The 13,282-nt window shown below is 47.8% G+C and overlaps 1 protein-coding gene across 1 annotated transcript; it reads right to left on the reverse strand.

Annotated features, from left to right (window-relative positions):
• Positions 1-961: 961 nt before the first annotated feature.
• SSTR1 (somatostatin receptor 1) lies at positions 962-6,644 on the reverse strand. The gene has a single exon (XM_053284917.1). It carries the CDS (start codon positions 6,209-6,211, stop codon positions 5,099-5,101), a length of 1,113 nt encoding a protein of 370 aa, XP_053140892.1. The 5' UTR covers positions 6,212-6,644; the 3' UTR covers positions 962-5,098.
• Positions 6,645-13,282: the final 6,638 nt, after the last annotated feature.

Consider the following 13,282-nt stretch of genomic DNA (forward strand, 5'->3'; position numbering starts at 1 on the left):
TATCTTGAAGATTTCATCCATTTAAGATCTCTGTATCCTCAAATGTGAAAACTGCAAACAAGATGCATCCCTCAGTAGGGATGTGCAGAGAGGTTCAGGGGTTAGAAGTTTGTGGTTTTGGTTTGGGGGTTCGATGGTTCGACCAATTTTTTAAAAGTGAAAAAGGTCTTTTAAGTGAAAAGGTAAAGATGTTTAGATTAGAAGTTCTGTAACCTACATACGCTGAAGCATTATAGAAGTTTATATTTTCTCTCCCTTTCAGCATTTCCCCTTTCTTTTTGTAAGCCTAAAATACTTACAAAATTAAATCCCAATCTTAATGTTTTTTTAATTCAGAAGCAAATCCAACTGATTTCAGATAGAGTTAAATCCAAGTCAATATGCTTAGAATTCCTGTCCAAAAGCTGTAGGGGTGGAGAAGGTTCCCAAAAGGTCTTTGGAGGGCCTTCCACTACAAGTTAAGCATCATTTTTTAACACATAGGTTCTTGAGGGCACAAACCACACCACCCAGGACAGACTAGAGATGATTTGGGGACCCCCAGGGAGTGTGGAGGCCCTGGACTTTGGGCCCGAAGTATGCCATATTGCAATTTAATACTGATAGATCAGGTTATCCCCTTTCTTTTTCAGATTGTGAACCACCCAGGGACTTTTTGGGCAGTATAAAAATGTAATAAAATAAATTTAAATTTAAAAAAACAGTCTCTATGATCTGCCCCCAGAAGGTTGGACATTGTTGCCACACTTAAGAGATCATTGCACATATGTGTGATGGTTTAATCTTCAATGAAGTGCAGAAAACCCAGTTGTCAATCTATCTTTGCATGATGGCAAAAGAGCAATGCAAAGCTTTAGTGTCTCAGCAAATCTCATTTCATTATGATGATATGCTTTCTCAATACTCTTTCAGGATTAAAGTAGCTGGCCAGTTGCGCAGAAACAGTCAAAAGTGGATTGCAGAGTGTTTAATATATCTGTTTATTAAGCTAACACTGAATTACAGTATTGCTGAGGGGAAATGACAGCATAAGAGCACTAGATCAATACCCTTAAGAAAAGTGATCCAGATTTGAAATGCAGTTCTAAAAATGTAAACATAAAATAAAATAAAAATGGTACAATGAGGTTTTTGTCTGTTCTAAACATCTTGATGATTCATTTCATTTCAGTAGCATGTTAGTAAAGACTCTGAAAGGGGAGTTACTTCTATAAGCTCTGAGAGTGACAGTACCGTTAGCAAACAGGTTAATATCAAAGAAAAAAATTCAAATGAATGATCCACAAAACTGTGAAGGGACCGAAATACAGATCAAAAGCTTTAAGCATGATGCAATATCTTCATGTTGGTGGTTTCAGTAATGAAAGGATCTATCCTGTCTCTTAAGAATGGAAATTCTCTGTCTTAATTCCATAGGATATGGATTGACATTATTACCAGATGTTTTGCAGCATCCCCACACACACACCTTTGGTGTGATAGTTGTATGAAATGGCCTGGGGTTTTGTCCAAATGAGGTCCATCACATCCCCAAGTGAAAGCAAGTCTAATTTCATGTAACTACACTTGCTCACATTCTTCCCTTGCCTTTTCCTTTCACTCTTCCCCTTTCCCTTTTTCTTATCTTACCTACTGACAAAATGGAGGGTAGTATCCAGCCAAAATTAAGTGCTTTAAGTCCCAGAGATTTCAATGGGAGTGTTAATCATGTGCTTAAGCTGCAATCCTATGACTCTTCGATGGGAATAAGCACCATTGAACAACATGGGATTTACTGCCAAATAAAAATGGTAAGATTGGACGCAAATCTTTCATGAGTCTATGTGCCTTAAAAACATTTAACTTTGGCTGGATCATGCCCTTAAGCTCCTGAAGGCAAAGACTTGTCCAGTTTTGCTACACACACACACACACACACACCACACACACACACCCCTGTGTACACTGATGGCACAATATAAATAATAAATAAAAATAGCAATAAGCTGATGTATCATTATACTCCAGTAAAGGTTGATATCTTAAATGTCTTCTTAACTTTTATGGTATTACTTTTAAATTAAAAGAACAAGTGGGCAAGCAGCAGTGCTAAACTACATTACCTCCCACTCATTTTCGCTTTACATCTGAAATGTATAATTTAACAGCATTAAGGTATGCGATAAAACATGTTACTGTTTTAAAGGGGCACCAGGCAACTGTGGTTACAGTCCTCTAACCATTTATATCAAAGTATCCTTTATGTCATAGGCGAACAATTTTGAGCAATGTCATGTCTTCATTTTCATCCCTGTTCTCAATCTCTCTCTCTCTCTCTCTCTCTGTACATGCTCCTGATAATTTGAAAATTACATTTAATAGAAAATATTTGGAGCATGTGGCTGGAGTGTAGTCACAACCAGCGGACATTCATTCAGTACAAAGGAAGCAGGTTAAAACTAAGAGGAAGGTAAAAGTATGTTATCAGAGGATATACCTGTGATTATTGTAAAACAGAAAATAATATTTTGCTATTGTCATTCATAAAACAGTTAAGTTGCTTATTTCCAAACATTTTCTCAATCCTAACATGTATAAGAATAATAAAAAGAAGGGAAACAGAAATGTAAGGAACAAAGGGATTCCTTCCCAAAGACTGTTCTCTTTTGTTTTCCTTCTCAAAGGAAGTGGCTTCAACAAATACATCCTCTAAATTATTACTGAACATTTGTTACTCAACCTTGAATAACCACAAAGTATCAATACACAGCAAGAGCTGTTTCAAAAAGAATAGTTTCAAAGAGAATAGTTTGAACAGCACAGAAATAACAACATATTGAGTTTTAAAAAATGAAAGAGAGAGAGAGAGAACTAACTGGGCTCACATTTAAAACCAAGATCCTTAGAAATCCAACACATAGAGAAGCACTTGGACAGTGTATTAAAAATGTAATAATGAAGAGGGATAATAATGCAAAAATAATGCAAAAGTTTCCCCAAGTTCCTGTGGCTTGGGAATGAAAAAGATGGGCTGGATCTCTCCCCACCCCAGCACCTTGTTCTTGTACCATTTATATATGGTAGGATCTGAGCCTGGCTACTTCAGAGACAGGATATTTGGTCAGATGGGGCAGTTTGACTCTGCTTGGCAGTTCTCCTGTTCTTCAACTTCCCTTTAGCCCCTCCTGAAGGAAAGATGCATCTTGATAATAGGAAGGATACTGCTATACCCACGGCAAGCCCAAGGGAACTTCCATTGGCAGCTCTACCTATTATGCTAGCTGAAGAAAACACTGGCATGTTTCCTGCTGCAATTACATACTCTGTCTAGAGCTGTCCAGAGCTTACAGATAGATGGTGTCCCTCTGATGACAGCTGAATGTTGGGGCCAAAAAGGATGGCGTAGCTATAGTTTATTACATCAGATTCTGCCCCTGAGCTTCCTGTGCTATATGGCTGGCCAGTGCTGGAACTAGAGTGCTGGACTAGGCAAACTCTTAGGCTGATTTGGCAAGGCAATTATATTCTTATATGTTAATGGCTTACCCAAAACTGCTACTGAATAACTGCATGTGCCTTTTTGGCTCTACTCCCCAAATCACTTAACAGGGGAAATGCCTCTAAAAGTCAACATCAGTTATATGTCTCCAGAGCAACTACCAGCCAGTACTTTGCGGATCGTAGCCAAAGTAATGTTGGATTCTTCATGAGACTTTGAGATAAACTCTCCCGTTTTTGCCGGGCTCGCTTGTTCCTTTCTCCTTACAGTGGCAACTCCGCTTTCCCCCTCCCCGGAATCGTTCACGCCAAGCGTCGCACAGCCCAGGACAATAACCTTGCGTGCAGCTCTTTAACCGCTTTATTTGCACACCTTAATGATATGTACCCACAGAGCGAAACGTTTCCCAGATCAAACATCCCTGGGAGCCCAGTATTCGGCTCTTGACAGTCGCCGGGGAGGAAACATGGCTGGGGGTGGCTGGCGAGGGGAGACTATTTATCTCGCTCTTATCAGCCGCCTGCTGTTGCTGCGAGATAATGAAATAATCGCCTCGTTTTCTGGCAGCCCAGTTTCCTTTCCCTTTCCAAATGGACTGCCATTTCCCCTTGAGCGCTAGGCTACTGAATGCCATTCAGATATTCGTAGTGGAAAAGAGAAGAGAAAAAAGAAAAGAAGGGCGTTTTCGATCAAAGTTATCCAATGTTTAGCTTCCAGTGGGGTTGCTTCGAGATGGATCTAGGTTTTCTGCTGTCCCAGGGGTTATTTGCCTGTGAAACACCCCCCGCCCCGCCAAAATCCTCGTCCCCTGCGGTTGGGGAGAAGGGAAAGAAAGGATTCTGGCCACACAGGAGCGCTTCCTTTACCAAGGCTGAGATGTGTAAGGATATGAAACCAGGGCTCAGTTTCAATCAAGGCTGGTCGGGGCTCAGCCCTGGAGCCTTGTTTTAAACGCCCCTGCTCAGCCCATGTGACTAATAAAGAGGAGGAGCACCTCTGAACATGTCCAGAGTGTTTTCCAACCTGTGCATTAAGAAAGGCAGTATCCATATATCTGTGAATATGGGGTGGGGCTAAACTAGGGGGCGTCTCTGAGCCTTGGCCCCTCTAGAAAGCAAGCGCTGCTTGAAAGAAATGACAACCTAGGTCCTGATTTAGTTTCTAGGAAGGAAGGCAGGCAGGCGCCACGAACAGGGCCCAGGGCTTTGGCACAGGGTCCCTGAACACGCAGACCTCAGCCCAACAGACCTCAGCTTGATAGGGCACCAGAGAAGCAAGACACGGGCCAAAGAATCCGCTCAGGAGAACAATTTAGCAGAAGACCCCACACCAACTAGACACACTCGCTGGCCCAGCCTCCTGAGAGACCTGTGGGCCGATTAGCCAGGTTGTCCGAAGCAGCTGCAAGTACGACGGAAGGGATGCGGAGGGTCCGACTAGCCACCAGCAGCGGGGCAGAACGGGGCGGGGGGAGCCGCACATTGCCCCCTGTTCATGGGCCAGCCTGCTGCTGCTGCTCTCCTTCCCGGCGGCAATGCCCTTCTCTCCCCTGCCTGACTCTGCCCCCGTGCCCTGCTTTGGCTTCTCTCCTTGCCATGGGGAGCCTGGCAAGCTCTGTCCTCAGAGGGTCGTAATCCTGGAGGTGCAAGTCCCGTTTCTGTACGTGCTGCCCGCTTCGCCGAAGTTGTCGGGGGGAAAGTCCTCCACGCTGTAGGCCCTGCTCTTGAGGGCGGTGGCGTAGTAGTCGACGGGCTCCTCGGTGGCAGTGTCCATCCAGCTGAGGCACAGCAGCCTCTGGAAGGACCTCTTGAAGTTGTCCGAGAGGAAGCCGTAGAGGATGGGGTTGGCGCAGCTGTTGGCGTAGCCCAGGATGACCGAGAGCTGGCTGATGGTGGCGTCGTCGGGCTCCACGAAGAGGTTGACCAGCTGCACGACGTAGAAAGGCATCCAGCAGATGACGAAGACCATGACCACCATCATGACCATGAGGGTGATCTTCCTCTCGGAGCGCTTGCGCTGCTGCCAGCCGGCCTTGAGCGCCACCATGCGCATCTTGGCGATGATGAGGATGTAGCAGAGGCTGATGGCCACCACGGGCAGCAGGAACCCCATGAGGAAGGTGTAGACCACGAAGACCACCAGCCACTTCTGCTTGGGGTCGGGCATCATCATGTTGCAGGCCACCGTGCCGTCCGTGTTGGTCTCCGTCTTGGAGAAGATGATGATGGGCAGGATGATGACGATGGCCAGCCCCCAGACGGCCAGGTTGACCATCTTGGCCACGGTGGGCCGGCGGTAGCGCGACGCCTTGATGGGGTGCACCACGGCGATGTAGCGGTCCACGCTGAGCACCGTCAGGCAGTAGATGCTGGTGAACATGTTGACTGCGTCCACGCTGAGCACCAGGCGGCATAGCAGCGAGCCGAAGGGCCAGTGGTGCAGCAGCGTGGAGGTGACCAGGAAGGGCACGCTGAGCATCAGCAGCTCGTCCGCGATGGCCAAGTTGAGGATATAGATGTTGGTGGCCGTCTTCATCTTGGCGTAGCGCAGGATCACGTAGATGACCATGGAGTTCCCGCACAGCCCCACCAGGCACACCACCGAGTAGATGAAGGAGATGAGGATGGCGCTGCCGCCCTGCGACTCGCCGCCGCCGGGGCCGCCGCCGCTCACCGTGCCGTTGGGGCCGGGGGAGCCCGACGAGGAGTTCCTGCCGCCTGCCGACGAGTCCATGCCTCCAGCGCCCGCGACCCTGGCGCAGGGGCCATCCTCCGCCCCGTCCGCCTGAGTTCAGAGCAGCGCGGGCGCCCCGGCAGCAACCCCGTCGCTCGGCATCCTCCTGGCACAACTGGGTTCCTTCCTCTCGCAGCCCGGCAGCATAGGAGCGGCGGCGGCGGCGGCAGAAGTGGCGACAGCAAGAACGCCGGCAAGGAGCGGGAGCCGTGCGCCGCCGCGAGTCCGACTGGCATTAATTGCAGCGCGCCGGCTCTGAGGGATGATTAATAGGCGGGAAGCGGAGCGTCAGCGGCTACGAAGCGCAGGAGAGGGAGAAGGAGGGAGGGAGGGAGAATGCAAAAAGGCGGGAGGAGGCTGGCGGGAGGGGCGCGGGCGCCTCCCGTCCCTCTCCGCCTCAATCTGCTCCAGAGGACGATCCTCCGCCGCCCAGGCACCTAGTCAGTCCGCGCCTTCGCTGCCTGGGGGAGCCGAGGAGTGGCCTCACCTAGTTGCTCCCTCCTGGCAAGCAAGAGCCGCAGGCAGAGCCCACCGCCTGGCTTTCTCCCTCTCTCGCACGCCTCTCCCCCCATATGGACTCTTCAGCTTTTCTTCAGGCACAGGCACATTTCTAACCCGCTCGCCCCCGTTCACCAATGCCACCTCCCTCAACCTGCCCTTCCTAGAGCCCACACAACCTTGCCTGGCTTGCCAACTTTCCCCACTATTCCCCATAAGAAGCTGATTGTCTCATTATGATCCACCCATCCATTCCCCCCAGTTTCCATCCCACCAGGTTACCTCATGCTTGTATTCAACCCCAGTATCACCCTAAAGTAACCTGTGCCATGGAGTTGGCTCCCACAGAGCCCTGTGGTTGTCTTTGGTAGAATACAGGAGGGGTTTACCATTGCCATCTCCGGCGCAGTATGCGATGATACCTTTCAGCATCTTCCTGTATCACTGCTGCCCGATACAGGTGTTTCCCATAGTCTTGGAAATATATCAGGGGGGATTCGAGCAGGCAACCTCTGGCTTGCTAATCAAGTCATTTCCCAGCTGCGCCATTAGGTGGCTCAGTATCATTCTACCCTCCTGTTTATTTTCTCATCCTCTCAAGACCAGCTCTGAATTTTATGGGGGACCCAGCACAGCAGCATGCTGTTGGTAGCACTCTCTCTCAGTCAGCGTCCTCCTCCTTGCTCAGGTCCCCAGCAGGGAGCCCAGATGAACAAGCAGACAGCAGCTGCCCCTTGCAGAGCTGGTACCGCTCACCCCCTGCAGAAGCAGCTTCAAGGAGACTCACTCCTTCTCTGCCACGTCTTCACTCCCTTCTCTGGGTGGTGTGGTGATTGGGATTGGAATCTGACCTCACTGCCCTGCTCTCCAGAGGCAGGACAGGCAAGTGAGTGAGCAGGGACCTCTGCAAGGAGCTGCTGCCTCAACTTGCTCACCTGTGTGCTCTTCTAATAACTGCAGTTCTGTAATAAAGACAAGGGGCAGATGAGCAACCTCTCTGGTTTGGTTATGTAGCCCTTAAAATGGCTATATTTTATTTTCTTTAAAAATTAATCCAATTAATTAATTAATTTCCAATATAATACGTGCAACTAAACATAATTCAGACAACCCCAATACAACAGCTAATTCAATAACATGGGTGGTAATTGTGGGCACTCCTTGAAGCATCAGCTGATCGTTTCCCCCCTTGTAGACTTGTAGTCATATGCGGAATTGCAGCATCCCTTCCACATCTCAGTAGAGATACAGCGTGTTACACAGTAGACTGACTTCCTCCTAGGGATGTTCGAGTTTTGACTCAAAACAGGCTGTTTTGATTGTTTTGAGCTCGAAACAAAACACGAAATAAAGGGCCTGTTTTGAGCTTGAAACAAAACAACCCTGTTTTGACAGAAACGTTTTGGTGTTTCAAGGTCCATTTTGGAGGCCTGTTTTTCCCTTGCTGAAGGTGTGGGGTGGGGAATGGGGAAAAAACTTGTGGGATGGAAGTATGTTAAGTTGCATGTTGAAATGTTTCTGCTACTATATATTAGCCTAAATATACATGTTTTATATTCTTACTTGTGAGTTTAGTTGTTGCTGTTTTTGCCCTGAAGAACCCACATGTTAAAAATACCGTGTGTGTCATGGGGTGTGTGTGTGTGTGTGTACCTCTCACTTTGCTAGCTCACCCTCCCTCTCTTTGCATGGTATGGTGCTGAGGACTGGGCCTGCCTGGAGAGGCTAGCAACCGAGCAGGTGAGAAATGAGTGGAGGTAGTGGTAGCAGCACTCAGCTCTGTGCTGCCCCTGGAGAGAGCCCTTTCATCTGCTGCAGTGCCCAGAGAGAATGCTCCAGCAAGTTCTTCACTCACTTGTCTTCTCTCTCTTTCTGGGGAGCAGGAAGTATGGTGAGAGTCTGTGGGGAGGCAGTGGCAGTTGCTTGCACTATTTATCTCTCAGCAGGCCACATCCCAACCCCCATGATGCTCATGAACAGAGGAACAGAGGTGTTTGCTCCTTACAGCTGCCACCTGCCCACTTTGGAAGGCAAGTGAGTGAATGGCATGTGTGCCACCCCTCCTTTGACTCTGGGCAGGAGGTGAGTGAGGAGGAAGGAAGAGGAACTGTTGCCGCAAAGAGGAAAGGTGGAGGAGCTCCCCAAACCTCCCAGGTGGCACTCTAGCCATTCGTGGCTACTACACCTCAGTGGCAGAGGGGCTGCTGGGCCCTCCTGATTGTGCCAGAACCTGACACTGGTCCTACATCCTCCCAATTGTTGGAAGTGAAGGACTTTGCGCTATCTCTTGTCTCAAAGACAGTGGAGGACAGACTAGTGAGTCAGAGGGCTAGAGGGTCAAGACACTGGTCATCCCTTCTCTACTGCTCTGACACCATTCCTTTGGAATGTAGATTGCTACTCTCAGGGACACTTCCTTCCTGCCTGCCTTGTCACTTCCTCTCTTCCCTTCTCTTCCTGTTCCTTCTACCTTGCAAATTGCAAGCTCCTCTCCCCTGCACCATGTGTGCAGAGATGCAGAATCCATCTGCATCCAGCTAGATAGATAGATTAGAGATCCGAACTCCTCACTTTCCTATCTAGAATGGAGTTCTCTAATAAACACCATTTACATTGATTTGCAACTATGAACTGGCTCCAAGTTACTTTACTCTCAGCTTACACGCATGCCTAACCAAATTCTGCTGTGTTGTGCCTCTGTGCACTCTGCAATAATGAAAAAGGGTTTCTCTTACAAGAGAGAATTCCCAACATTCATGGCTACTCAGTGGCAGAGGAACTGGTGGGCCCTCCTGATTGTGCCAGAACATGACACTGGCCCTACATCCTCCCAGTCTCCACATTTTCCCAATTCTGTGTATACCTGACCTACACTTCCAGTCATCCATCCCTAAATTCAAATCCTCATTAGTTCTACAAACCAGCTGCAGCTCTGATGCCAGCGAAGCTCTCCATGCTTGCTAGCAGCATGAATGTGGTTTGGACTAGCACAGCAGGCAGTGCAGGCTCCTCACTTTTCTTTTGGTGGGACACTGAACAGTATGTAAGTCACTGTACACACATTTAGAGTGTTGAACATAATGTATGAATAGAGCTTCTGCCTTCCTTGTCAACATACTCATTGCCATCTTCTATGAACACACACACACACACACACACACACACACACACACACCTGATGAAATTACAAACTTCCGCCACTATCTCAACCACTCACTATAACGCATGTTAATCAGTTCAACCACCCTAATTATCTTTTCATGTGAACTCACATCACACACTGTATTATATGTATCACTATGTATATAAATAATCTCCTTCTTTTCCTACCACCACTATAAATATCACATGAATGTCAATTAAATGAAATCATAACTTATGTGCAGGCAACATGCTCAATAGTTGACTCCTTTGGCATTTATGAAATATAGGTATGATCTATATATACATTTGAATACCGACAAATACCCAGACACCTACATTACTGCACAAATATTTCCCATTTACAGTTAAAAGTAAGACAGAATCATGCTTTTATTTCAGATGTACAAATATGACAAGATTTACAAATCTTTTTTCCATGCATTGGCAATGATGCCTTAGTAATTAAAATTATTTCTGGATGATAGTCTCTGTGACTCTTAGGAATGGTTAGGACTTCATCTCTTCAAATTAATGTATTAATATTTCTGGTGCTATTTCTGTAAATGCTTTGGTAGATGGTGTAGTACTGAAAAGAGCATTATAATACAAAGTATAAATCCTCCCATTTTAGAATTGCCAAATCAGAATGTTGGCATCTCTTGCTATGCTGAGGCACAGCAAGAAATGTTCATTTGCTCATCTGTACTATATATATTTGCTCAAAACACTATTTGAGCTGTCTTCAAGGGCAGTCCCATATAAAGCCCATTGCAATATTCAGTCCCAGAGAGTACAAAGGCATGGATGATCATAGCAGGATTCTATTCTTCAAGAAAAGGACACAGCTGGCGTGGAACTGATGAAAGGTACTACTGGCCAGTGGTTGCCAGAACCTAAGGGTTATACTCGTGGGTCAAATGGGCCATAACCCAAAATTTGGCTTTTAAAAAGCCAAATCTGGCTACCTGCCCATCAAGGGCAAGCAAATACTCTGATAACAAGATATAAGATGCTCCATGGCACATTTCAAAGGAAATTATTATTTCAGTACTGTATAGCTGAAGGACTAGTTTACGCTATTCAGGTTCTAAGAAACTGCCTTTTCATCATGCTAGCATACTGTAGTGAACAAAGTATTGGATCCAGTCTATGGAGATCAATTAAAATGCTCATAAGCTATGAAACTCCACCATGATCAAAACTCCCTTGAGCTTGATTCAGAGTTGGTTTAGTGGTTATGAGCATTCAGGGGAACTGGGGTAAACACCCTCATCCAGGGGCGTAACGAGGCTGGAGTGGGCCCAGAGACAAAATTTTAAAATGGGCCCCTCGCTGATACATACACACTCACTTCACATGTGACTTGCCTCTGGGGGGCCCCTCGAGGCGTGGGGGCCCCCAGGCAGCTGCCTCCCCTTGCCTAATGGTAGTTACGCCCCTGCCCTCATCTGTGATTCACGAGTTCTCTCCTAGCTCATAATGTTGGCCTTGTGTATGCACATTATCATATTTCCTCTAAGAATTAAAATTCCCAGAACCAATCATGATGAAGAGTTGCTTGGAACATACATAACCTGGGATAAGAGAACATGTTTGGTCAGGATGGTGGACAATAACAACATAAAACATTTGTAGGAAGCAGTTGAGAACATTGTTAATAGAGAAGAGAGAGAAAATACTCACCAAACAAAAGGCAGCTTGGCTGGATGGCCTAGCCATGTAGTATCACAGCTTGAATGAATGAGAATTTCATTGAAGCGAATATGAAAGCACTTTTGTGCATGTATCTACAAGGCAGCTTGCTTTGGATGCTGAATGCTGATGGCACATGCTCAGAACACACATTCCAAGCTAGAAGAACTTCTTTGGGTAATGCCATGATTCAGAACACAACTGAGCATTATAACTTGACCAGGTAATTATAACCACAGCATCCTACTACTAGTGAGCTTGAATTGATAATTCAAGTCTCTTCTGGTCTCTTAATCTCAAGTCTCTTCTGGTCTCTTCTAATTATATCTCATCCTATAGTGGGTAGGAAATGTGTTGGGGGAGTTTTAAGTGAAGAGTCATGGAAGGAAGGGGTAAGCAGAGCACCCCTCTTTTTTGCTGTTTTTCTGCTACAAACCGCCCTTCTTGAGCAGTGGCGCACCTAGGGTAAAAGGGAACCTGGACCTGAAGGGCTTCAGAGGGCCTCCCCCAATGCCGCAAGGCCTCCCATTAATTCTTTTACCTGCTGCTGCCGCCACTGCTGCTCCTGTCATGGGGGTGGGCTCAAAATGATCGGGGGGCCTCCCTACACCCCAGAGCCCCACCACTGCCCCGTGCCCGCCACTGCACCGCCGATATTTGTCATCCTCACAGCCGCGGGTATGTGAGGGGTGAGTGACTGAGCAGAGCAGGCCTCCCCCCCAGGGTGGTGGTGGCGGCAGGTGGCTGCCTCTCCACCACCAGTGGACAGTTGATGCGCTGGCAGTCCCACCAACAGCAGAAGCGCTTGTTGTGGCACTTCAGGCAGGACACCGTGGGAACATCGAAACATAGGAAGCTGCCTTATACTGAGCCAGACCATTGGTCTATCTCAGGATTTCTTAACCTTGGGCCCCCAGATGATGGACTACAACTCCCATCATCCCCAGCCACAATGGACATGGCTGGGGATGATGGGAGTTGCAGTCCAGCAACATCTGGGGGCCCAAGATTAAGAAATCCTGGTCTATCTGGCTCAGAATTGTCTTCACAGACTGGCAGTGGCTTCTCCAGGGTTGCAGGCAGGAATCTCTCTCAGCCCTATCTTGGAGAAGCCAGGGAGGGAACTTGAAACCTTCTGCTCTTCCCAGAGCGGCTCCATCCCATATAAGGGGAATATCTTGCAGTGCTCACACTTCTAGTCTCCCTTTCATATGCAACCAGGGCAGACCCTGCTTAGCTAGGGGGACAAGTCATGCTTGCTACCACAAGACCAGCTCACCATGTCATGGTTGCAGCAGCACGCACACTTGGGCATGCGCCACTCTCTCTGCTGTGGGGGCAACGGGTTGTGGAGCAGGAGGCTGCTGCTGCCTGCTGTAGCAGCCGCCTCATACTACTACCCCTCCTCCTCCTCCTCCTCCTCCTCCTCCTCCTCCTCCTCAGCCTCCTCTCCCAGGCAGGGCTGTGGTTGCTGCTACTGTTGCAAATATCAGTGGGGTAGTGGCGGGTGCAGGGCAAAGTCGGGGCAGGTGTGGGGAAGCAGCACAGTGGCAGGGCTCTGGGGAGGCCCCCCGACCAGTTGGAGCTACACCCCCCCCCGACAGAAGAGGCACACAGACGTGATCCCCAAGGTCTGTGGCTAAATCCGCCTCTGCTCTTGGGTGTGCTCTGAATATAAAGATATTAAGCTAACATTATGTGCAGCTTGCTTGCCTATCTATCTATCTATCTATCTAT

This window comes from Hemicordylus capensis, chromosome 1, assembly GCF_027244095.1.
Source record: "Hemicordylus capensis ecotype Gifberg chromosome 1, rHemCap1.1.pri, whole genome shotgun sequence".
In the NCBI taxonomy this organism is placed as follows: Eukaryota; Metazoa; Chordata; class Lepidosauria; order Squamata; family Cordylidae; genus Hemicordylus; species Hemicordylus capensis.